This window comes from Cotesia glomerata, linkage group LG8, assembly GCF_020080835.1.
Source record: "Cotesia glomerata isolate CgM1 linkage group LG8, MPM_Cglom_v2.3, whole genome shotgun sequence".
Lineage (NCBI taxonomy): Eukaryota > Metazoa > Arthropoda > Insecta > Hymenoptera > Braconidae > Cotesia > Cotesia glomerata.
The window spans coordinates 5,179,458-5,206,665 of NC_058165.1; the positions used below are offsets into that span (position 1 = coordinate 5,179,458).

At 28.5% G+C, this 27,208-nt stretch overlaps 2 protein-coding genes across 3 annotated transcripts; both read left to right on the top strand.

Annotated features, from left to right (window-relative positions):
* Positions 1 to 2,789: 2,789 nt before the first annotated feature.
* LOC123270030 (polyamine-transporting ATPase 13A3-like) lies at positions 2,790 to 26,135 on the top strand. Of its 2 annotated transcripts, XM_044735967.1 has the most exons (8): positions 2,790 to 2,826; positions 2,974 to 3,116; positions 3,200 to 3,312; positions 17,092 to 17,176; positions 18,099 to 18,326; positions 20,556 to 20,855; positions 20,938 to 21,142; positions 23,323 to 26,135. In XM_044735967.1, exons 4-8 carry the CDS (start codon positions 17,163 to 17,165, stop codon positions 26,083 to 26,085), a joined length of 3,510 nt encoding a protein of 1,169 aa, XP_044591902.1. In that variant the 5' UTR covers positions 2,790 to 2,826; positions 2,974 to 3,116; positions 3,200 to 3,312; positions 17,092 to 17,162; the 3' UTR covers positions 26,086 to 26,135. The 2 variants fall into 2 exon arrangements, with proteins under 2 accessions (XP_044591902.1, XP_044591901.1); XM_044735966.1 differs by lacking the exons at positions 2,790 to 2,826; positions 2,974 to 3,116; positions 3,200 to 3,312 and adding an exon at positions 16,344 to 16,381.
* On the top strand, positions 10,573 to 12,978 carry LOC123270850 (ankyrin-3-like). Its single transcript, XM_044736995.1, has 2 exons — positions 10,573 to 12,220; positions 12,311 to 12,978. Exons 1-2 carry the CDS (start codon positions 10,573 to 10,575, stop codon positions 12,976 to 12,978), a joined length of 2,316 nt encoding a protein of 771 aa, XP_044592930.1.
* Positions 26,136 to 27,208: the final 1,073 nt, after the last annotated feature.

Below are 27,208 nucleotides of genomic sequence, written 5' to 3' on the forward strand. Positions count from 1 at the left end.
CATTTAGTATAATAATTTTTGATACCGTCCAGAAAAATTTGTAGGTAAAGTTGTTAGTAGTTTATTGACTAATACAAGTGAGGTACAATTACTTATTTAATTTTTATCTGATTTTTTTATATAGATCTGTTATCTCACTTTATACAGTTGTAATTTTTTATTTTTTTTTACAATGTTAACAATTACTGAAATTAGCAGAAATTTGACAATTCTTAAAATTTTCATAAAAAAAAAAATATTTTAAAAAATTCACTCATAATTTTTTTAAATTTCTACTTTTAAAAATTTTTTTTCAAAGTAATTTAATTTTTATAAAAATTAATTTCTTTAAAATTTTATAACACAAATTATTAGAAAAAAAGTTCGCATTTAAAATTAAAAAAAATTTTTTTGGTAATTTTTTTTATGATCATTTAATTTTTATAAAAATCTAAAAAAATTTTTAGATTTCTGCTAAATTCAGTATCATCATTAAAATAATTAGAATAGGTGCGAAAATATCATAATTTTAAAATTGAACAAAACTTTACTAACGTTTTAAGAATGAATTTTTATAAAAATTTTTATTTACAAAAATATTTGTAGAACAAAAAATTTATTAATTGTTTAATATATTAATATATTTATACACGATTCAATGTACTCATAACTGCCGTCCATTAAAATTTTTTGTAAGATATATTCATTTTATTTTATTTCTTTATAAAAAAATTTATGAATATATAAGGTAAAAGACCTCATTAGTGGCACTTTTTCTTTCAATGAAAAAATATTCTACTTGGAATAAAAATTAAAAATTTTTTTGATCTTGAAGTCTTAAAGATTAAAAATAATATATTAATTATTGAAATGAATGATTTCATTAATTGAATAAGTACTAAAATCAAAGAAAGTATCAGCAATGGGGTCTATTACCCTATTATATTTCTTCATAAAAAATGTATGAACAATACCGTGAAGTACATAACTATTTAATGGGCCCGAATTCTTCTGATTCTTCAGGCGCAGTTGGGTACAATTCTTTCCACTTTTGATCAATAACTCTCCACATATCACATTTATAACTTCTAATTTTGAAATCATGGATTCCTGATTATTTTCCAGAGGAAATTCTTTATGAATAACAAGACCAGCTAAAAATGCTTTGTCTGGATTCTCTATCGAATTACAGAATAATGTAATTGTCGGTGATTCATACATTGCTTCAGGTAAAAATTGTAATTAAATACAATCTTCATTATAATGGCTACGTAACAAAATACCCGAATATTAATATTTCTTCATTTAATTATCGTAAAAAAAATTTGAGTGTTCTTATAAATAATAAAAAAAAAATTATCTAAAAAAATTTGCTATAATCTTTTAAGAAAAAAATTTTTCTGATAATTTATAGAATTTTTTTTAACAAATAAACTGTAAGGTAAAAGCGCCCATTATTGACACTATAAGAGTGATCATGAATGTTTGAATTTTTTTATCGTGTTTCAAATCAATATTGTCAACTTTTTTTTTATAGGACACCTTAATCACTGTTTTTACTTATATAATTTAATTAATTAATTTTAATAGCAATAAATGTAATAATTATTATATCAACTTAAAACCAACGGGTCGAATGTATGTATTATTGACAGCGCAAAAAATTCAAAGAGCCGATTATTGACATACCATTGACCCTATTATCGACAGGTCTTTTATTACAGTTAAATTTATATAAACAATAATTTTTGTATTCAATGCCTAAGTGCTCAACAATTCACTTATTTTTTAAGCTCTTTGAGGAATTTTGGAACGTACTTGGTGTGCGTCATTGTGTATTTCAATTTTTTTAAAGTCCTAGTAAATAGATTTTACGAATTTCATGAAAAGTAAAATATTTTGCAACCACGCACACTAAATACGTTCCAAAATCTTTTTCTTAATTTTTAAATTTACAACAAAATTTTTTTTAATTTTCGAAAATCATATACAATCATATCGGTTACTTGGATTTTTTAATTTTTCTATTTTATATCTTTTTGTAAAGAAAAAAAAAATTTTTTTTTTTCTTAATAGTCTTATGAACGTGGACTTGGCGCGATTTTTTTTACAGTGAAACTGTTTTTGTTCGGATTATTTATAACCGGATACATTCTATGAATATTCATTTATTAGTCATAAAATTTATTTATTTTCTGAAAATTATAAAGTTATAAAGTTTTCAGAGTGGCATTATGAAAAATTACCAAGAGTAATTTTTTCAAAGAAATAGTATTTTTTTTTTAAATAATTGCTTGGTAAAATCAAAGATTATTAAAAATTAAAAAATTTAGCAAGCTACTACGGGCAATAAAAAATTTGATTTATTGTTATGGGATGTGGAAAGCAACTTCTGAGAGTTATATTGCAAGCCTATATGTTACTATGTGACCGAGATTTTATTATTATCGTCATTTCAAATCAAAGTTCATTGTTCTATTACTACTCGGAGAGAAAAAATTTATTAAAAAAAAAATAAGCAATGAGTAATAATAATGAATAATAAATTAATTTGTTTAAAATTTTAAACAATTTTATTTGTTAGCTGAAGAAATGAAAAATTTCTCACAGTAACTTTCTTATTAAAAAAAAAATTTTCTAGATTAAAAAAAAAACAATTTTAAATAGACAACTTGCGAATTTTTATCCAAATTTATTTTTTTCTCAAATCTATAAAACTTTTTTTTAACAAAAAAATAACTAAGAAAAATTTTTATTTCTTCAGCTAAAAAATAAAATTGTTTGAAATTTGAAACAAATTAATTTATTATTACAAAATTGCATCTTTTTTTTTAAATACTATATATGGTAACTATATATGATATGTAAATAATTTTTAAAAAATTATTGAAGATATATATGAAAATCTATTTTATATCTTTTAAAAATTTTTATTTATAAAAGCCAAAAAAGTTCTTCATTTGAACTATTATATAATTTTCATGACACATCAAGGATCAGCTTCACTTATAATATTGTTTGAGTGAAATTTGGAACAAGTTGACGGGACTGAAAACAAAACAAAACACATTTTATAGGAGTATAGGCAAGATAAGGTGATTCATTCACTAGACTCCTGACTTTCAGAACAGTAACACGTAAGAAAATATTATATATTGTATAAAAAAATTATTAAATTTATGGATTTAATAGCTACTTAATTGAAAAATTTTCTTTTCAGTCACTTAAAGCTGTTTAAATTTTAGAATCATTTGAAAAATAAGTGTTTAAAGAAGTGACATTAACAAAACTCGTTAATATTCTTCAAAACTAATATTTATAATTATAACACAGGTAAGATTTTATTATTTTATTTTAAAATTAGTAATTGTGTACAAGTAAAATTCTGACTAATTTCAGCTATAAAAAATTAAAAAGAAAAATTTTTTATACTTTTGATGCTCAGAAAAAAATATTTCAACATTTCTACACAGAAAAAAAAATTAACTTGAATCAAGTAAATAATTTTTAAGAATTTAATCTTTTTGATTTGAGTAGGAAAATTCTTAAATTAAGAAATTTTTTTGTCTTGATTAAAGACAATTACATTTTTAAAAAATTTTTTTTTGGTTTAAGAATTTTTCTCTTGATTCAAGTTAATTTTTTTTTCTTCAGTGTAGAAAATGAGTAGATATTTTGAAGAGTGGCTAAAAATAGTTTGATTTCTTTTTAATTACGTGAATAAAATAGAACCTCAAAAATTCGTGTTCTCATAAATTAATAATTTTATTATTAAAATATCGCGTGCCAAAAGGTAAAAGGGCGCATAATTTTTTTTATCGCCAATCACCTGGTAGACATTCTACGCATAGAAATATTGAAAATTAATTATGAAAAAAAAAAAAATTGACACGTAGAATTTTAAAAAAATTAAAGATGCAATTTTTTAAAAATAATTTTTCGGAACAAATTTAATTGTTAAAACAAATTTTTTTAAATGTTCAAGTGACTGCTAACTTTAATATTGTATAAAAATCAAACATTGATTTCCCAAAGTTAAAAGAGCCTATAAATTTTGTTTCTAAACAATTTACTAAAATGCTCATCTAAAGCCAAAAAATTAAACAAAAAATGGTGCAGTATTTTTACTACACGCTCTTTCAAAATTAAAATTAAAATAAAAACTGAAAAATATATGAAAAATTCAAAAATGAATATTTTTGGATTTTTCAAAAATTTAATCTGACTTAAAGCGTACCAATTATCCAAGACAATAATTAAAAAAAATCAGTAAGTTTTGATTTTTCTTTCATAATTTTTATAAAAAATTTTTTTCAACAATTTCCGTTTTTTTTTTTTTTTATTATTTAATTTTAAATGAATTTTGAGAAACAAAAAAGTGTCGTAAGACAAAAAAATTTAACCATGCATTTTATAATCAGAAACTGAGTAACTGCGAAAATAAACAATTGTTTTAAGAGATTACATGGGTTTTCTCCGGGAAAAAATGACCTATTTTCAACAATTTTTTTTTTTAATATAAAAAATGAAATATTTTATTCATACTTTTTACTGTCTTAAAGATACATGTTTAATAAGCGATTACTGAAATCAAAAAAAAAATATTAAAAACTCTGCCATTGTGACGTCATTTTCGGCGAGCCCTCGGAAAAAAGATGCGTCCGGGTTGACAGCAGAACTCCTAGCAGGATCATTTGAAGTGAAGAAAAAAATATGTGCTCTAGTTAAAACTTCAAACTAGGACTTGGACGAAAAAAAAAAAAAAATGAAAATTACATTTTTGACAGAGATTTTTACAAAAAAATGAAAAATTTGGCCAAAATTTCGCGGCATTTTTTTTTAAATAGTTGTAATTAAAAAAAAAAAAAAAAACCTTCGTCCCAGACCTTGTAAATTATATCTTGAAGAGCTGTCTAAAATTTCATCAAGATCTGTTGAGTGGTTCTCGAGAAATCTTGACAACCGTCTTTGAAAACATACACGGAAAAAAGTAAACTGTAATAAATAACAGTCGATTTATAATAAGTAATGATCAACTGCTAAAAATTACCATTTCAAACAGTAAAATAGTAATTTTACTATTCACATTGTAATATTTACAATTTACTCTTTACATGGAAGAAAATACTATTTTAAACAATAATATTCGCTATGCAAACGTCTAAAATGTTAAAGTATAATAATTAAGAATTCAGGCTTTGATATTTATCATTTCGTACCTAAAAATGATCGTAATGATATGTAAAAAGTATAAAATAAGGTTAGTAAATTTCTAATATAAGCAACGTCAATATTTACAAAGTAAAATAGTAAATTTTAAACGCTACGCTAAAAATCAAACTGTAATTATTGACTTGCTTGGACTGGTAAAATGTATATTTTAATAGTATATTACACACCTAGGGAAGTAAAGTAAGAAATGTCTCAGATCACATGTAATTGTTGGCCGAGGCGAAGCCGAGGTCAACAAACATGTGATCTGAGGCTTTCTTATTTACTTCCCGAGGAGTGTATACTATTTTTTTGTCCGACGAAGGCGGAAAGTGGCAACTTAGTTTAGCGCAGCGGGACGAAAGTTGCCACTTTCCGCCCGGAGGGCAAAAAAAGTATAATTTTTACTGTTTCAAATGTTAAATTCTCCCAGAGTGAGACCCCCTTCTCTTTCATCTGAGTTCCCCTTCTTCTCATAATATGGACTATATATTGAAATGGCAATTTTTACTGTTTGAAACTGTAATTTTTTAAGATGACAGAGTCGTTATTTATTATAGTGACAGCTACTAATCACTTATTTTGGATAATAAATTATAAATTGTGGCTTTTATACTTTCTACATTAAGTTCTGTAATATTTATATTTTTTACATACCGATGTCCGCTTTCCTGTTTGAAACTATAAAAATTAACCGGAATCCGAGTGAATATTACAGTTTACTTTTTTCCGTGTAGTTTTGAGAAAAACGCGTTTAATGTTTTGAGTGACAATACAAGTGCTTTGAGCGCGCAACTTTTTAAAACTGTATCTTCGAAACTATTATTCGAATCGATTTAAAACTTTAGGACAATATTCTAGAGATCCCGAGTCGAAATTTAAGTCGTAGATTCAACGTTTTGAACGTTCAAATCGTAAATTCAACGTATTGGACGTTGAAATCGTAATTTGAACGTATTGAACGTTGAAATCGTAATTTGAACGTATTGAACGTTAAAAACGTAAGTTGAACGTATTCAAAGTATTGTGAGCGTAAATCAAACCATAAGGAGTGAAAATAAGTAATATCAAAACTATTCAGATAACCACTTGCTTTCAAATGGAAGTACGATAAAAATTATTTTTATAATTCTGTTAGGAGAATTTCAGTTTTTTGGTTGAAATTCTACCATCTGTTCAATGAAAATACTTAGTCCGAATTTTTTATTTGTGGAATTTTCTGTTGGGATTTTCTATAAGTGATGGAAAAATAATTTATGAATGAATTTCACGATATTCCACCCCTCAGTGGGTTGCGGGGGTGGGTATTAACAATGAAAATTTTAAATTTTCAAGCTATAGCTCCTATCGACTTCAAATTTGGTAGAAATCTTCTTTAAGGTAGTACCCTCGCGACTTCCGTCGTCAAAAGTTTGTGCTAGAGTGTATGGTACATATACTTTAGAGTCATTATTGACAAGCCTAAAACTTTTTGCTATTTATGTACTTATTTTAGCCAATCACAAACGAGAAACTGATCGTTTGAAAAGTCTGGCAACACTGCGTGAGCGTTAAGATATTTTATAGTGGTTATACTGTAGTGTTTTGGACTAACTGTAGATTAACCTCTGTTTTGACACATGCGTTTATTTATTTATTTACATACATTTATTCGGAAATATAATTACAATATCTGAAAAATTGACTTATAAAGGACGATTCATAAAAAAAAGTCCTTGAAAAACGACAGAAATCACTAGCAAATATGCAAATAACAAATAGAAAAAAAATAATTGACAATATTGTTTTGTTTTTTCAGAAAAATCAGTAATTGAATTTTTTATGTTGATGTATTTACAGTTTTAAATTTTAGTATTTTTTATTATTTCATTTGACTATTATTTTTATAACTTATGAAAGATTAATATATATTATTATATTCAACTTATTAACTTTTTGAATTTTGATAAATATAGAAGAATACTTATTTTCATAAAATAATCATTGTTACTTTTTTTAAATAAATAAAATTAATAACTATAATGTTACACTTAAAGTAAATTAAACTTTTCAAATTTTTCAGCGCATGCGCGTCTCATATTTTTTTCGCGGCTCACAAAACTTGCGTTGTTGCCACAGTTTTATTAACGTATCCCCTCCTCGGCTAAAGTCTGGTAAATTTTTCATTACTTATTAATAAATCTCTCTGAAACTGTGTGGTAATTATCAATGAAATTATTTTTAAAAAATTGTTTAGTTGTTAGTTAATGTTACTCTAGTTTTTTAAAAGAATCCTAAGAAAAGTTTCTGAGATATAAAAATGTTTGTAGGTAAACTTTTCGATATCCCGTATACCGCAATGTAAAAGAGCGTTCAAAACTCAAACTTTGAAATTAAATATCTCTGAAACTAAATGGTCAAAAATTTTCAAATTGCGCCAATCGACGCAGAATTATATGAATATTAATCTGCCGAAGTTAAAAAAAAATCCTAAGAAAACGACTCTGGCGAGGGTACTACCTTAAGTGATGTAAAAATAATTTATGAACAAATTTTACGATAGCTCACGCCACAGGGAGTTGCGGGGGTGGGTGTTAACAATGAAAATTTTTAATTTCTAAGGTGTAGCTCTTATATGCTCTAAATTTGGTAAGAATCTGCTATACGTGAGGTAGAAATGATGTAAGAGCGGATTTTATGACAACCTATTCCGAATCTAGATTGCGGGGATGGGTGTTAACAATGAAAATTTTAAATTTCCAAACTATAGCTCCTATAGGTTCCAAATTTGGTAAGAATCTGTTATATGTGAGGTAGAAATGATCTAAGAGCGAATTTTATGACAACCTACTTCCAATATGATCTGCGGGGGTGGGTGTTAACAATGAAAATTTTAAATTTCTAAGTTATAGGTGCTACATACTTCCATTTTGGTAGCTATCTTTTATATGTGATGTAGAAATAATTCATAAACGAATTTTACGATATCTCACCCCGAAAAAGATTGCGGGAGCTTTAACAATGGAAAATTCCTGATTTTAAACTATAGCTCTGTAGGCTTCAAATTGGGTAGGAATTTTCTGTGAGAGATGTAGAAATAATATACAATTTTACGCATTGGTATATGTCATTTTTTTGTAACTTTTAATTTTTACTATGGATCATATATTTTTTTTAAAACAGTTGAATCTATATTTTTTACGTTCAATACGTTCAAATTACAATTTCTGCCCTCCGGCCGGAAAGTGGCAACTTTCTGGCCGCTGCGCTAAACAAAGTTGCCACATTCCGGCTACGTCGAGCAGAAAAATAGTATACACACCTTGGCCAGTAAATAAGAAAGCCTCAGATCACATGTTTATCAACCTCAGCTTCGCCTCGGCCAACAATTACATGTGATCTGAGACTTTTCTTATTTTACTGGCCTACACAGTAAAAAAATTTTCGTCAAATTTAACATAAATTTTTGTGTTACTGACTGTTTTTACACAAACTAATGTTAATTCTACATTCTAGTGTGTTAAATCACCCATACAAAAAATGAAGATCGGCCCGATACTGGGCCAAGACTGGTAACCGATCTTTAAGTATCGGCCGAGTATCGTGAAATATCGTTGGGCCAAGACTGGGCGAGTATCGGATGGTAACACCCAGCCGATATAGGCGACTGAGCGTCGGCCGAACATAGTAATCAAGCATTGGCCGAGCATCGGCCAAGCATAGGCAAAAAATAAAATTTTAGGTAAAATAATAAAAAAAAATTTTTTTTTCGTTGTTTATTTTTGAATTATTATTATTCTGAGGTGATGGACTACTGGTTGATAGAAATTAATTCTGAAAAAATTCGGGTGTGGAGGGGTTTGAACCTGATCCGTCTGCGTGGAAGTCTCGAGCGGTGTCACGGGCGCTGCTAACTGATCTGAGTGTAGTGTTCTTAGTTTAATCATTTCAATGTTCAACGATCAATTTTTCTCAGTATAATTGAGTTAACTTGATTGTTGTTACGAATTTTTCTATTTATTTCATAATTGCACAATTTCTGAATTTTAATAATAAAAAATAACTTCCCAGTTTTAAAACTTCATTTTTTAAGCAAGAAGTTCAAAATTAATTAAAAATAATTGATTTATTAGTAAATAAATCTATATATTTATATTTTTATATTTTTATTTATATTCATAAATCTATTTATAAGTAAATAAATCATTTATTAAAAATCATTAGCTTCTTGCTGAAATATTTTTTTTTTAATACTAAAAGAAATAGTTTTAACTGATTAGGTAATGTACAAATTTATCGAAAAAGTCTTCCAAAAAAATATTCATTAATTTATTAAATTAGTTTTAGTGAAAACCAATGTTGATTTAATCCTAATCGAGCTTGTTGAATAATAAAAATATCAAAAACTAAAAAATGATCAATATAATATTTATAAAAAAAAAAAAAACATTGTTAATAATTTAAATTGGTGTTTTCTCCTAAGAAAATCTCTTAAGATATTTTTTAAAAATTGATTTACTAATTTTTAATACATATTAGTTTATAATTTGGTCAAACGTTAAATTGAAAAAAATTGAAAACAATAATACAACATAGTAATGACTAATACGTATTAATTGTTTTCAAGTGTAATAAAGAATTAGCCAGAGCATCGGCCAAGCAATGGCTGATAATCAAATCACATACCATTATATTATAATAAATATCGTGCGGTAGCCGATGGCTAACCTAGACTAGGCCAGTACAAATCGCCAATGCTTGGCCGAACATTAAAGCCGATGGTTTACCGAGGCTAGGCCGATACAAAACGCCGATACTTGGCCGAGCATTAGTAGCCGTGCCTTGGCCAATGAACGGAAATTGTTGAGCATCGGCAACTTTGTATGGGCAACACATGAGAATGTAAAATTCTACACACTAGAGTGTAATATTCTACACAAAAATTTTTACACTTTACACAATGAAGAAAAATTTTTTACTGTGTAGGTATGTAATATACTATTTCAACGTTCAATACGTTCAAATTACGATTTCAACGTCCAATACGTTGAACTTACGTTTTCAACGTTCAATACGTCGAATTTACGATTTGAACGTTTAAAACGTTGAATCTACGACTTAAATTTCGACTCGGGATGTTGTAGAATTTGATAAGACAATAAAAAAAATCGATTTTTTGAAACCGTGAAACCCATATAACCCCTTAAAACAAATTTTTTTTTGTGCCTTTTTAGCATGGATCCTGTAGCAATGCGCCCTTTTAACTTTGATGTTCAATTAAAATTATTAACAATAATAAAATTTCCTTAAATCAAGCAAAAAAAATTATAAAATTTTGTAAAATTATCTTTAAAATAAAGTTTAATTTAACGTTTTAATTTTAGCAATTAATCCTTGAAGAACATGTCACCAGAAAACACAATACAGCTCGAAGAAAGATCAAATGAATCTCGAACAATATCTGATGGTGAAATAATGATAAATTTACAACGAAAACACCTTAATTCAATAAAAGATCCATTGGTTTTAGAGCTCGCAATAAAAGCAAAAGACTGCAAATTGATTGAACATTTATTAGAAATAAATTACAACGTAAATATAACTTCAAATTACTGTGAACCGGTGCTTAACTGTGCTATTAACTGTAACAATTATAATTTAGTTAAAAAATTAATACCAAAAGTAGACATTAACGCTAGAACAAAAGATGGAACCGCTTTGGCTTTAGCGATCGCGTTAGAATATTACGATATTGCTAACTTATTAATATCTGCGGGAGCAAATGTTAAAGATCACAAAAAAACAAATTATAATTTAATTAATGAAGCGGTTGACTCTGGAAAATATGAAATGGTAAAATGCCTGATTAGTCTCGGTTACAATCTTAACAATATCTGCCCGAAAACTGAAGAGACACCGTTGCAAATAGCGGCTAGAAAAAATTCTAAAGAATTAGTCGAAATATTAATTAACAATAACGCGGATGTTAATAGTGAATTGCAATGTTCATTAGCGTCTTTTATAAATAGAATTTTTGGAAATCGTAATTTCACATCTCCGTTACATTATGCCGTAGTTAATAAAAATAAAGAAATAGTGTATATGTTGCTAAAAAAAGGAGCGAATATTGGTATAAAATCTGAATTATTAGGATCAGTTGTTGATAAAGCAAGATCTATGAATTTTATCGAGTTTCTTGAGATATTATCCGTGATAAATATCGATAAAAATTCATCTTCCGATTGCGATAAAGAAGTCCATTGGGCTGTCGACGAATGTGAGTTTGATCTCGCAAGGAAACTGATCGACCGTATTCTAATTAAACTGCAAGGTAATTCGCAAATTAAAAAACGAATTCAACTTTTTAAATATTTATTTGTAAAGGGTGTCAATGCAGAAATTTTTTCTCAAAATGAACCGTTGATTCAAATTGCATGCAAAAAATGGGAAGAAATAATTCAATATCTTATCTACGGAATTCCTACTGATTACAGTAGTGCATTTTGTAACGTTACATTTTTACTCTCAGCTCTGTTTAATAATCACGTCGAATTAGCTAAATATTTAATCGATAAATACGGCGAGGTAAACGAAGCTTGGTGTGATGTAAAACCATTGCAAGTAGCCATAATAAATAATAGAGTTGAAATCGCTAAATATTTGATAGATAAAGGTGCTAATTTAAATTGTCTCTGGCGAGATATAACTCCATTACATCTCGGTATTTTGTTCGGAAGGAATGAAATTGCTGAATATATTATAGAAAAAGGCGCTGATTTAAATGCTGTCTGGCGCGGTACAACGCTACTAAATCTTGCGATTTTTTACGCTCGTAATAGAATTGCTAAGGATTTGATAGATAAAAATGCTAATCTGAATGTTATTAGTCATGGGATTTCTTCATTACGTTTAGCAATGTGTAAAAAAAACGAAGAAATAGCCGAGTATCTAATTGAAAACGGCGCTAATCTCGATGAGATTTGTCAAGAAAATATTTCTTCAAATTTGGACGTTGAATTCCAACAAAATGAAGTTGTTAAATTTTTATTAAGTAAAAACGCTAGTTTGAAAAATTTTTTTAAGGATAAATCGGGATTAAATGAACTTAGTATCTTAAATTATTTTTTACACGTTAATGTAGGATACTCTTGCTATAGTTGTATTAAAATTAACGATTTGGAAAGTAAAAAAAAAACTACGCTTTTACATTTAGCTCTCAAAAGTGATGATGAAAATTTTATTAATTGCTTGCTAAATGCAGGATTCGATGTCAATAAAGAAGATTCAGATGGAAAAGTAGCGATAAATTATACTATTGAGTATCTTGAGGAGTACCACAGATTAGATTGTGTGGAATTGATTGAAGAACATGTCATAAAATTGTTAGCTGCTGAGTTTTATGTTTCTGACAAGAATAAAAATTTTAGTAGAGATTATGACTCACTGTATTATGAGTGTCTTGAAGAAGTTAAAATTTTGAAAGAGGGATCTTTGACTTCTACGCTGACTTTTTATGACTTATTGCATAGACCAATTAATGAGTCTACTAGAAAACTTAGAATTTGGTTTAAAAATAGTCGCAATGATGAACAAGTTGATTTTAATTATATTAAACTGGTATTTCCGTTGTATAGAGGGATTATTAATTTTCGATTGAAAAAAGTTTTGAAAAGAGCGGAATTGATGGTTAAATTAAATAAATTTGTTTGTTATCTTTCTTGTAATTTATACCTGGAAGCAAATCTTGTAAGAGATATTTTTGAATATTTGTCTAATGTTGAGTTGAAAGTTATTTACAATAATTTATAATTTTTGGTTCGATGATTTTTGATACCCCGACAAAATATCTTAAGTAATTGAATTTTTCAATCAAACAATTCAAAACAATAAATTTGAAAAAAAAATTAGGAAAACGGTTCACCCTGAAGGCCATCCCTGAAACTTCCCGCTAATTCCATACTTAGGCGCTTAAAATTGCACCAATGACGTTTTTGAGCTCTTCGAGCTCAAAAATACAATTTATGGGTTATTTTCAGCTCTCCAAGCTCCAAGAGATTGCTTTCCTATGCTTTAAAGCTCTTCGAGCTCAAAAGTCTGATAGAGATTTGATAAGACACTATTTTTTGAATTTTTAAACCGCAATAACTTTTGAATGAATAAACCGATTTTTACGTGGTTAGAAGCATTCGACGCAGTTTTTTAAGCCTCACAAAGAATCTCAAATTTCGAATTGATCGCGCTAGGAAATTTGGAGTTATTCCGAAAAAACACTTTTTTCGGTTTTATTTCGTTTACGATATCTCTCGAACGAATCAACCGATTTTGACCGGACTGGTGGCGATCGACGTGGTTTTTTGAGGTTAAGAGCTGATTAGTTTTTGGAATTGAACCTTTAAGCCGTTTAAAAGTTATTCCAAAAAAACCACATTTGAAAAAAAATTTTTTTTCAGTTTTTTAAAGATTTCTCAAAATCTATTGATCTGAATCAGTCCAAATAGTTTTCAAAATCTAAGTTTGGTCAAGCCTTTTCGAATGGCACCAACCGCGATGAAATCGGTCAAGCCGTTCAAAAGTTATAAGCGGTTCACATACTTTCACACACACACACACACACACACACACACACACACACACACACACACACACACACACATACATACATACCAGAAGGAAGAGCGGCAGCTAATTCCTCCCCCCGCGAAGAAATGCCTTACGGCGGTACCATGGGGGATCAGAGGATAGAAGAGAAAGGGGTTTAGGGTTTAGTGGGTAGGGGCGTTAGTGTCGAGTTAGTATGACGCTGCGTCGAGTCGCCACATATCCAGGCCAAACAGCTATGCCTAGAATCCGTAAAAAGGATTCCCCCCCCTACAAAAAAAAAAAAAAAAAAAAAAAACATACATACAGACACCATGACAACCTCGCGAGGATAGTCAGGGAAGCTTCCTGTGACCTTAAAACGTCGAGATCTGATGAAAACTCGATTTTCGAAAAACGGGGTGAAAACAATAACTTCCCGATTTTTGAAAATCTTCGATTTTCTTAGCGGGAAGTTAAAAATTATTAAATTTATTCTAACACTTATTAATGTCATTTCAACAAATATTCGTAGCACGACTCTACAAAAACTTTAAATATTATTTTCAAGTAGCATTTGTTGACTATTACAAAAATTATCATGAGTTAATTTTTTTACAAGCTTAGCCAGGTACTTAATTCTTCTATTTTAAAAACTATTTATCATGGACTGTTTGAAAGCATAATAAACTATGGCATTGTTGCATGGGGAGGAGCCTATAACAATTCAATTAAACCTGTCACATCTCTTCAACATAAAATAATTAAAAAGCTATGTAAAAATAATTACAACAATATCCCCTTGACAATTAGAAATTCATTTATAATAAATGCATTAACTTACTACTATCAAGAATGTAAAAGCCTATTCTATGAAAAATGTACAAATACAAGATCTAAGTTGTTAGTTCTACCAAAAATAAACAAAACTATTAGTACTCAGAATGCTTATTAAGTAGCAATTAAATATTATAACAAACTCCCTGCTGATATGAAAACTATAGTCTGTAGTAAAAAATTGTTAAAAAAAAAGTTACTAGATAAGAAACCTTAATGGTTAACATGCTTGAAAAATGTAATGGAAAATGCGAGTATTTGATTGGATATTTCTTTTTATGATAATTATCTATAATTTTGTATTTCTTTCTATATAAATTTATTACTTTTGTACTTATTATCTCTTTGCATTGTATTATCGACAAAAATTTTGTAAAAATTATATATATTGTAAAATTGGTATTTTTGTACTGGTTCTATAAACAGGTGTCTTTACACCTCGATAGAATTCTTTACTAGATAAATAAATAAATAAATAAATAAAAATAAATTATTACAAATACAACTCATATATGAGCTTATAAGCTTTTTACTGTATTGTACCCTTTTATCATAAATTTTGTGTGTGTTTATTCGACATTATTAATCTTAAAAAGATTAATATTTATATATTTAAATATTTTGTCGCAGTGATATTTAGTCTCGGGGATATTTTGTCCGGTGATATTTATTTAGGGGATATTTTGTCCGGGATATTTAGTCGGGGTATCAAGAGTCCTGATACCTAATTTTTATCTATTATTTTTTAACATTATTTATCTGATATCAAATTAAATCAATAAAATAAATACTTTATTTTAATTAATGATGATAACAACTGCCTTATAATAATATTTGAAATTAAAGTTAGTAAATTTAGTAAATTAATTTTTTATTTCTATAGAAAAAACTTGAAGATTTTTTTTTTATTATTTACTCATATAATTATATATACTGTAAACATATTTTTGTTAATAAAAAAAACTGCCAGATCTAAATAAGAAAAATTTATTATTTGTATTTTTTAATTGCTATTTAAAAATTATTTTTTGAGGACAAAATAAAATACCTTTAAAAACATTTCCGCCAATTTAGAATAAGTTTTGAAAAAATAATTATTGAATATTTAAAAGCTTGTTGAAATAAATTTTTTTGTTTAATTTTTTTTGTACTTTATTTACCTCCCCCACTCCTGTAAATTATAAAATAATCTAGCACTGAAGAATAAAATTTTTTTTTTACATTTTCTAAAAGAGAAATTTTAGTTTTTTTTAACGAATAATTTATTTTAAAATAATAAATAAAAAGAAAATTTTTTTCTTATAGAAATTGAATAAAATTTCTATGCAAATATTTTTAAATATTTAAGAACGCAAAATAATTTTTTTTTCAACACTATACAAGCTTTGATTTTTATCTTCAAGTTAACGACAAACGTATTCCCTAATGGGACTTATCAGCCATTCTTTCTTCTATCAAGAGTTCAAATTTCAATACAACACTAATTGTACAATTTGAATATCTTATATTTCAAATTTAATATATAGTAAGTGATATATTCATTTACGTTTGGCAGAAGTGACTCTTGAATTCTAATTAGTCGCATGAGAATACTTCTCGAGTTAGTACGCTTTTAAATTTAACAAGTCGCTCCGATATTTTATTATTTTAATTAAATAAAAATATTTAAAAATTTGGCTTTAAAAAAATTTAAATTGAAGATTTTATTTATTTATTCAACATGCGTTGATTTTTTAAATTTAATTAGTGAAGTGGAATATTTATAGTTAATTTTAAAAAGTTATGAGCATTACAAACGGTAAGTGAAAAATTTTCAGTTTTTTTTTCCTTCAACAAATTCATTTTTTTTTTTTTATATATATAAAACAATTTCATACATTATATTAAAAATAACAATATCTTTTTTGGTCCTAATTTTTAATTAAAATATTTAAATTTTCAAATACTAAATTATTTATTTTACAAAAAATTTTCATCTTTAATTTTTGATTTTGTAAAAATTTTTTAATATTAAAAAAATTTTTAAATTACAAAAAAAATATTTTTTATGTTATAAAATAATTTAAGATCAGAGAATAGAAAACTTTAACAATTTATTCTAACAAAATAATAAATCTTTTAAAAGTTACAATCACGTACAGCTGATAAATTTGCACTTTAAGTATCTTTTCAACGCCTCCTTTTAAATATTTAAAATTTTCTACTTTTGTCTTGCACCTTAAATTTCTTTATGTCTACATTAAAATTCATTAAGACTCAACCTTAACTAACATACCCCCAGGTATAAAGCTTCATTCTTTTCTTTTACAATTCCAAGTAAAGAAAAATACTTAGTCATTAAAAATCAATTATGAACTTCGTTCATAATAAGTTGAAAATCAAATGATAAATTTTCGGACGTTAAACCAACAAAATTAAACATTTATGACAGAAAAACTGTCTGTAGAAAAAAAAAATTTTTTTTTTCAAATTATATTAAAATCACTATTTATACATTTCTGATTTTAGATTTCAAAAACGATGAACTGCATAAGCGTAAAAATGGAGTGGATTATATCAACCCAGGAAGCGAAGATGAAATGGAAATATATGGGTAAGTTTTAATATTTTTATGCTAGATTTTTGCACGTCTCATAAGCGAAGCGTTGAGGTAGTGCTCTACTTTCAACATGTCAAGAAAAGGAGTTTTCTCCTAAGTTATTAATTACTTTAATTAACCTAATTTACTTTTATTGATGAAAATATTTCCAAGTTAATTGCTCATAATCAAATAATATGATATTATTTTTACAACTCTGAAAAAAAATTATCACAAATTTAATTTTAATTCATTCTTCTTTTATCTTTATCAAAATTAGGTAGTGTAAATAATTTATTAATTTTAAAAGTATCACAAAAAGTTTTTTTTTTTGATTTTCCAAACTTTTTTATTATTTCTTCAACAAAATTTTTAATTATAAATGTGCAATTTAATATTTCTTCTTAAAGAACAGTTGGATTTTTTTTTAATATTTAATTATTTTATTTAGCACAATTTTATTAAATTAAATTAAATAAAGCAATTATTTTACTTTTAATTAGATAAAAAAAAAACTTCACTGAATTTAGTCGGTGGTTGATCACTTTTTAATTTTTATTTAAAAATAAATTACATATATTGTTAAACCTTCTAAGGCTTCAGAGATTATAAAATTTATTTATTAAATAAATAAATTTGTGTTTCGTATTTTATTTTAATCAATTTTATTGTGAAAAATGAGATTATGAGGCGTAAACTTTTGGATTTTCCAAACTTTTTTTTTTTTTATAAAGATTAAATTGATAATCATTTGCTCGGCAAAATTTTTAGTATTATTTTTTCTCCGCACTTTTTGTTACTTCACAAATACTATCTGTTTTTTTTAACTTCCCGTTTTGAAAATTAATAATTTTTAACAATAGGAAGTTATTGATTTTTAAAATGCAAGTTTTTATAATAAGTTTTGAAATTACTAACACAATCAAATTTTTTGCAGATATCGTAAAAGCAAAGTATGTACAGCGATAACATGGTTCTTTATAATAGCAACTTGTGGTTTTCTTCGTCTTATTTTTCATTGGATGCCCCGTCTAATGATTCGGGCAACCCACTCAAAATGTCCACTCAAAGAAGCCGAATCTGTTTTGATAGTCGAAAGATTTCGAGGAAGGCATGCACGATTTCATATTGAAAAAATTAAGACGATAACTGCCACTGAAGTGTCGTAAGTATTTGAAAATACTTAAATATAATTTTATTATCAAATTTATGGCCACTGATAGAAAAAATGACTTGATTCAAGAACAATTTTTCCTTCAAAATCTCATTTTTGTTTTAAGTAGTTCAATTCTCTTAACTTAAGAAATTGATTCTTGAATCGAGGAACTTGGTTGTTTTCAAATAAGATATATAAAACTTCGCTCAAGAATTTCTTTCTCTTGGATTAAGATAGACGGTAACATTGGTTCAAGACGTTACCGACTTGTTCCAAGTATGAAACGACTCTTGAATTAAGATATTATTTTACTTATTTTAAGCATATAAATTTTTGTATTTTTGCTATTCTCTGTATTGATAAATATTTTTCAGCATATAGAGAAACACAAATTTTTTTTACTTCAAATATTTTTTCTGACTTAAACTTATAACATTATAAATAAAAAAATTTGTTCTTGAATCAACAATCAATAATTCTTTAAATGAAATAAAATTATTCTTTTTTGAAGAGAATCGTTTTTAAATGAAGAATTCACTTGTATCAATCGAAGATAATATAGTCTTGAACCAAGTAAAAATGTTATCGATCGAAGTGATTATTTATTTATTTATTTAATTTGAATGCCAAGGCAATGGCCGAATGGCAAAAGTACAAAAATATAAGAATATAAAGTACATGTAAGAGTATAAACGTCTCTAAATAAATATTGTAACAATATTAAGATTTTGCTAACAAATAGTGAAAACAATCAAAAGATTTAAGAAATATCATCAGTTTTTTACAATCAAAAGAAATATATAAGGTGAAATAAACATAAGCAAGAAATTTCTTAAAGTTCCAGTTTTAGCTGAAGAGAAGGCAAGAAGTTTTTAAAGTGGGTATCAGACTAGGTTTAGATCTAAATTTATAGTTTATAGCACTCCAATTATTAATGATTTGAGTCATCATCGGTGAAGCCGAGACTCAAGTTCTCCTTAAGCTCAAGGTCATGGAAGAATTTGTAGGCTTTTGTCTTGAAAGTATCTATGCTAAGTGTATTGGTGACATCAGCTGGTAATTCTCTCCAGAGGCGTATCGATGAAATCAGAAATGAATGTTCGTAGACGGTAGTTGAGAAATTAGGAATTAGATTAGATCTCTCAATCCAAGAAACATGAATTGAAGACAAGAATTTCTTGAAGTAAGACAACTACACGGAAAAAAGTAAACTGTAATAAATAACAGTCGATTTATAATAAGTAATGATCAACTGCTAAAAATTACCATTTCAAACAGTAAAATCGTGATTTTACTGTTCACTTTATAATATTTATCATTTAAACGTTACAATTTACTCTTTACATGGAAGAAAATACTATTTTAAACAATAATATTCGCTATGTGAATGTCTAAAATGTTAAAGTATAATAATTAAGAATTCAGACTTTGATATTTATCATTTCGTACCTAAAAAATGATGTTATGATATGTAAAAAGTATAAAATAAAGTTAGTAAATTTCTAATATACGCAACGTCAATATTTACAAAGTAAAACGGTAAATTTTAAACGCAACGCTAAAAATCAAACTGTAATTATTGACTTGTTCGGACTGATAAAATATATTTTAAAAGTATAATTTTTACTGTTTCAAATGTTAAATTCTCCCAGAGTGAGACCCCCTTCTCTTTCATCTGAGTTCCCCTTCTTCTCATAATATGGACTATATATTGAAATGGCAATTTTTACTGTTTGAAACTGTAATTTTTAAAGATGAAAGAGTCGTTATTTACTATAGTGACAGCTACTAATCACTTATTTTGGATATTAAATTATAAATTGTGGCTTTTATACTTTTTACATTAAGTTCTGTAATATTTATATTTTGGCCACCCCGATGTCCGCTTTACTGTTTGAAACTATAAAAATTAACCGGAATCCGAGTGAATATTACAGTTTACTTTTTTCCGATTAGTTGTCTTCAAAATAATTTTCTTGAATCAATAATATTTTTCTTAAATCAAGATAGTTTTTTATCAGTGCATAAAATCAGCCGACGCATAACTATGTTTCTTTTCCATTAAAAAAATAATTAATTAATAATTTAATAATAGTTAATAATTTACTATTAAAAATATATATTTTATAAAATTGCATCGAGAATATTTTGAATTAAAAGCAAAAATTTATTTGTTTAAAAAATCGTTAAAATTATCGTGCGAAATAATTTATTAATTTTATTTTGAATAAATTGCAGAAAAAATGCGCTAAATAGTGAGACATTAATCGATGATCCATGGACAGAAATGGGTATTGATGTTATGGAAAATCCAACTGGAGTAAAAATCGTCACCGACGATTTAAAGTTATCAATACATTTGCACGGTGGCCACTTTAAGCAAGTATCTTCTGTCTCAATGTTTATATGCAAGAAACTTGTTTATATTTGGGATCCTGAGTACGAAAAGTTTTCAAAACTTGCTGGCTTGGATATTGATGTCCCCACGTCAACTTTACATCAAATGCCGGGCTTGAGCTTCCAAGATCAATTCATGAGGTATTTTATTGAATTATCATACAAAAGTATTTTTCAAAAATTTTGCTACTTTTTCTTTAATAATAAAATTTTTGAATTACAGGAACGCTATTTATGGGAATAATGAAATAAAAATCCTCTTGAAAAGTTTTCTTCATTTACTGTGTCTCGAAGCACTGAGCCCGTTTTATGTCTTTCAATTATTAAGTTTCTGCTTATGGACCGCCGATAATTATTACTACTACGCTCTAACAATTATGACTGTATCTTTCATGGGAATTGTAATGGCAGTTCACCAAACCCGCCAAGTAAGTAAATGAAATTTTCGCTTATGATGAGTCATGGGGAGCAAATGCGTGCGCTTAAGCATTTAAACTGGTGTCAAAATTAAACAAGCATCGGGAAAATAAAAATATGGATCTGAATATTTATTAAGGTAATAATTAAATTAAGAAATAAAATCTAAAATTTTAACAGTTCGAAAAAAGGGAGTAATCCGAATGATTAAAACTGCGCACACTTACCCCGTACTAAGGGTAGTGTGCGCACTCGTGGGGGTAAATTTGCGCAACTAAGGGAACTAAGTGGATTTTTAATGCCCTAAGCAGACTGATTTTAATAATACTTAGATAACTTTATTGAGACATAACATAACTTGAAATGCTACGGTAAATAAAAATCTCAAGTACATTATTAACAGAAAACGAAATTAATTTACTTTAGTTACTGTCCTTAGTACAGTGTGACAATCTTTGCCTTGACAGTAAATTTTACCTTTACGCCACAAGATTCTTAATATTTTACTTTTTAAGTAAACGAATGATACCATATGGATTTTCCTTGCATAAGCTAATTTTCCACCAACAAACCATTAATTTGCCTACACATATCACAAACTTCCCCTTTCCGCATTGATAAATAAAGAGGTTGCGCACACTTACCCGCTGCGCACAGTTACCCCACATGATTATGCGTAATTAGGGTTCTTTTATCCAATTTATGATAATTTAAACAGCGGATATTATATATTACACGGAAAAAAATAAACTGTAATAAATAACAGTCGATTTATAATAAATAATGATCAACTGCTAAAAATTACCATTTCAAACAGTAAAATCGTGATTTTACTGTTCACTTTATAATATTTATCATTTAAACGTTACAATTTACTCTTTACATGGAAGAAATTACTATTTCAAACAGTAATATTCGCTATGTAAATGTCTAAAATGTTAAAGTATAATAATTAACAATTCAGACTGTGATATTTATCATTTCGTACCTAAAAATGATCTTATGATATGTAAAAAGTATAAAATAAAGTTAGTAAATTTCTAATATACGCAACGTCAATATTTACAAAGTAAAATCGTAAATTTTAAACGCAACGCTAAAAATCAAACTGTAATTATTGACTTGCTTGGACTGGTAAAATGTATATTTTAAAAGTATAATTTTTATTGTTTCAAATGTTAAATTCTCCCAGGGTGAGACCCCCTTCTCTTTCATCTGAGTTCCCCTTCTCCTCATAATATGGACTATACATTGAAATGGCAATTTTTACTGTTTGAAACTGTAATTTTTCAAGTTGAAAGAGTCGTTATTTACTATAGTGACAGCTACTAATCACTTATTTTGGATATTAAATTATAAATTGTGGCTTTTATACTTTCTACATTAAGTTCTGTAATATTTATATTTTTGCCACCCCGATGCCCGCTTTACTGTTTGAAACCATAAAAATTAACCGGAATCCGAGTGAATTTTACAGTTTACTTTTTTCCGTGTATGTATTATGTTTGATATGTGGGTATACACTTTTAATATTATTATTTTCATGATAATAGATTTCGAATTGTGAGGAGCTTTGGATCAAAAAGTTATTTTTGCATTTGCGAAAGTACTGTGTGAAAAAATTGTTAGAATTTGAAAACTAATGTTCAAAAATTGAAGATTTTGAAAAATTAGAGATCATATTGTTATGATTGAAAACTTCTCGAGTAATTTGTAAACTTTTAATTATTTTAATTCCGTTAATTTAAATCCATGGCACATTATGAATATATCGTTGATACTATTTAATACTCAATTGCAAGTCGCAGTTGCCAAAATAATGTTTTTTTTTCTTATTAAGATTTCTATAATCTTAATGGATCAGTTAATTATTTGATCGTTGTTCCTATTTGTGTTAAATTTGAAATAAATATTTCATTTGTTTTTTATACAAGATATTGGATAAAATTTAGTAAATTGCCTGCCTAAACAATGCCATATACTTGAAAGTTTCTAAATACGAGCCCGTGTGAAAAAATTGTTAGAATTTGGAAAGTAATGTTCAAAAATTGAAGATTTTTAAAAATTAGAGTGATATTGTTCATTGAGAGCTTCTCGAGTAATTTATAAATTTTGCGCATGCACATACCCCACCTGACTCTAATATTAACATCAACAGATCCAAAACTAACTAGCAAATTACTAATTACAGAATCAGCAGAGACTGAACTCAACAGTTAACTTATCCGACGTAGCAGAAGTTTTACGCGACCGTAGAACCGGAAAAACCGATTCTATCCCATCGGACCGGTTGACGCCAGGCGACATCCTAGTGATTCCTCACCACGGTTGTCTGATGCCTTGCGACGCAGTTCTTCTCACCGGGTCTTGCATTCTCAACGAATCAATGCTAACCGGAGAATCAGTACCAGTGACCAAAATTCCGATTTCATCATCCCCGGAGCTGATCTACGACGTCAAAGACCACGCACGCCATACCCTCTTCTGTGGAACTAAAGTTATCCAAGCCCGTTACTTTGGCGGAGAAAGAGTTCTTGCGGTAGTGACTCGCACAGGATTCACCACCAGCAAAGGAGGACTAGTACGTTCAATAATGTACCCGCCGCCAGTGGATTTCGAATTCGAACAAGATTCTTACAAGTTTGTCGGGATCTTCGCATGCATTGCCGTAATAGGAGCTGTTTACACTGCAGTAACCAAAGCAATCAACGGAATACCCGCTATGGATATCATTTTAGAAGCACTGGATCTAATTACAATCATGGTTCCCCCAGCGCTTCCTGCTACTATGACAGTAGGCCGGATGGTTGCCCAAAAGCGGCTCAAAAACCGGGAAATTTACTGCACTAGTCCTAGAGCGATCAATGTTTCCGGTTCAGTCGACTGCATTTGCTTCGACAAAACAGGAACGCTCACTGAAGACGGTCTAGACATGTGGGGAGTGGTTCCGGTGGTAGGGAACGAATTTGGCAAGTCGGTAAGGTCGATAGTCGCCTTACCTCCAGCCAAATTGCTGTTTGGTATGGCTTCGTGCCATGAAATAACAACAATCGACGAATCATTGGTTGGAGATCCTCTGGACTTAAAAATGTTCGAATCAACCAACTGGAGCTTTGAAGAAGCTAATGTACCAGATGACACCAAGTTCCAGATGATACACCCTCCAGTCGTCCGCCCTAAAGACTCAACTTTGCTAAAAATTCAGGATCAAGGGTTACAAATCGGGATCGTCAGACGGTTCCCTTTTGCATCAAGCTTGCAACGGATGAGTGTCATTACTCGCACTCTCGGTGCCAAGCACTTTGATTTCTACTGCAAAGGCAGCCCGGAAATAATTCAAAGTCTCTCTCGTCCGGAGTCAATTCCTTCTGATTTTGCATCTGTGCTTCAAGAATACACCTCTGAAGGCTACCGCGTGATCGCTATCGGGCACAAGCCACTTAATAAATTAACTTACACCAAAATTCAGCGCCTAGATCGCGAATTCGGTGAAAGCGATCTTTATTTTCTGGGTTTTATAGTCCTTGAAAATCGTTTAAAGCAAGAAACTGCTCCAGTTATAAAAGCGCTAAACTGCGCGTCAATAAAAACTGTGATGGTTACTGGTGATAATATACTCACAGCACTATCTGTAGCCCGCGATTGTGACATGGTGGACCCAAGTGTGCTAGTCATCACCGTAAATGCCGTACAAATTGGCCAGGAGAAGCCTCGCTTGCATTTTACACGAAGCAATCACAAAATATCTTCATCAGTGGCTTCCAATACGACTAAATTGAACAAATCTGTGGCAGGTTCAGCAGAGAATCATTTATTTGTCAATATTGATCTCTCTCTTTCCGACGATATTTCTCTTTCAGACAATAAATATGTCTTTGCAATTGACGGAAAAGCTTGGGCAATCATCAAACAGTTCTACCCGGAGCTGATTCCTAAGATTGTTACCCGTGGGAAGATTTTTGCACGGATGTCTCCGGATCAAAAGCAACAGCTGGTCCAAGAATTGCAAGGTCTTGGATACTACGTGGCGATGGTCGGCGACGGAGCTAATGACTGCGGTGCTTTGAAAGCCGCTCACATCGGAATTTCTCTTTCAGATACGGAATCGTCAGTAGCTTCACCGTTCACTAGCAAAGAGACTAACATTTCTTGCTTGCTGTCTGTGATTAGAGAAGGTCGCGCTGCTTTGGTCACTTCTTTTGGGATTTTTAAATTCATGGCAACATATTCTTTGACTCAATTCGTCTCGGTCATGATTTTGTACTCGATGGACTTAAACCTGACTGATATTGAGTACTTATACATAGATTTAGTTGTCATTTCAACTTTTGCGGTTTTCTTACCCCTAACTGCTGCGTACAACGGCCCGCTAGTGAACAAGTCTCCTCCTACTAGCTTAATCAGCATGGCGTCAATATTCAGCATCATGACGCAAATGATTATTGTTACTGTCTTTCAATGGCTGAGCTTCTGGAGTCTCAAACAATACGATTGGTACAAGCCGTTTGATATTGAAGGGATTGAAGACAAAGATGATGTTTCTAGTTTTGAAAATTATACCATTTTTATCATCAGTTCAATTCAGTATATTATTCTTGCGGCTACCTTTTCAAAAGGACACCCGTATAGGAAAAGTATCTTCACCAATCATGGACTACTGGCGTCTTTTATTTTACTGTCACTGTTTTCTACTTATTTGGCTCTTTGTCCGGTTGAATGGCTAGTGAAACAGTTTGAGCTGATGATGCCGCCAGATATGTCGTTCAGAATGAGCTTAGTCCTTTATGGTGCGGCTAATCTTATTTTTTCATTGCTGGTTGAGTACTTTGTAATTGATTACTTGATAACTGGTAAATTGAACAATTGTTGTCAAGGTAATGGAAAGACTAAAAAAAAATGTTTGGCCCTCGAAGATGAAATGGCTAAGAATACAATATGGCCGCCTTTGACATAAGAAACATAAAGACATACTTGTTCCTTATGAAGAGGTTAAAGAAGAAAACAAATGAAGATGTAGATATTTTTTATTTTTGTATAGAATATATATTTTTTATTTTTATGAAATTGAGATTTTTTTATAGAAAATTTTGGTTTATATTTTTTAACTGTAAATTTTAATTATTAATATGTAAAAATAATTTGAAAGAAATGTAAAATCTGAACAAAAACAGTTTCACTGTAAAAAAATCGCGCCAAGTCCACGTTCATAAGACTATTAAGAAAAAAGAAATTTTTTTTTTCTTTACAAAAAGATATAAAATAAAAAAATTAAAAAATCCAAGTAACCGATATGATTGTATAAGATTTTCGGAAATTAAAAAAAAATTTTGTTGTAAATTTAAAAATTAAAAAAAAAATTTTGGAACGTATTTAGTGTGCGTGGTTGCAAAATATTTCACTTTTAATAAAATTCGTAAAATCTATTTACTAGACTTTAAAAAAATTGAAATACACAATGACGCACACCAGGTACGTTCCAAAAATTTTTTTTTAATTTTTAAATTTACAACAAAATTTTTTTTTAATTTCCGAAAATCATAAACAATCATATCGGATACTTGGATTTTTTTATTTTTTTATTTTATAACTTTTTGTAAAGAAAAAAACAAATTTTTTTTTCTTAATAGTCTTATGAACGTGGACTTGGCGCAATTTTTTTACAGTGAAACTGTTTTTGTTCAGATTTTAGTATTTTTTGTAATTATAATAAAAATTTACAATTGGTACTAACTTAAATTTCGCGTTGGCTGCATTTTTTATAGCGAACTCTTGAAGCTACAGTTTATGTAAAAATAAATTCAGCGCACCTTGGCGGGTGTAGATGCAAGCTGTGAAATATATTTTTTTAACTGTAGTTTCCCATCTAATGAAGAATTACTATGCATTCTCGAATTATTTAGTCTGTGGCAGATCACTTTGCCCATCGAAAAAAAGTCAGGATCGAAATTTTTGCGTTGCTATAATTTGTGCTGATTAAATTTAGTAATTTCAAGTAGATTAATTGTTATAAGTGAATGTAGTTAATTATTAACAGTAAAATAAAGTATGAATTACTGTTATAATATACAATTTATGAA

Bases quoted from the DNA above. Each gene is read 5' to 3' on its own strand.
- LOC123270850 (XM_044736995.1), top strand. From the start codon at position 10,573: ATGTCACCAGAAAACACAATACAGCTCGAAGAAAGATCAAATGAATCT. The intron at 12,221-12,310 runs GTAAAAACGCTA...ACGTTAATGTAG, and splicing joins AGTTGTTAAATTTTTATTAA to GATACTCTTGCTATAGTTGT.
- LOC123270030 (XM_044735966.1), top strand. The intron at 18,327-20,555 runs GTAAGTATTTGA...AATAAATTGCAG, and splicing joins ATAACTGCCACTGAAGTGTC to AAAAAATGCGCTAAATAGTG. The intron at 20,856-20,937 runs GTATTTTATTGA...TTTGAATTACAG, and splicing joins TTCCAAGATCAATTCATGAG to GAACGCTATTTATGGGAATA.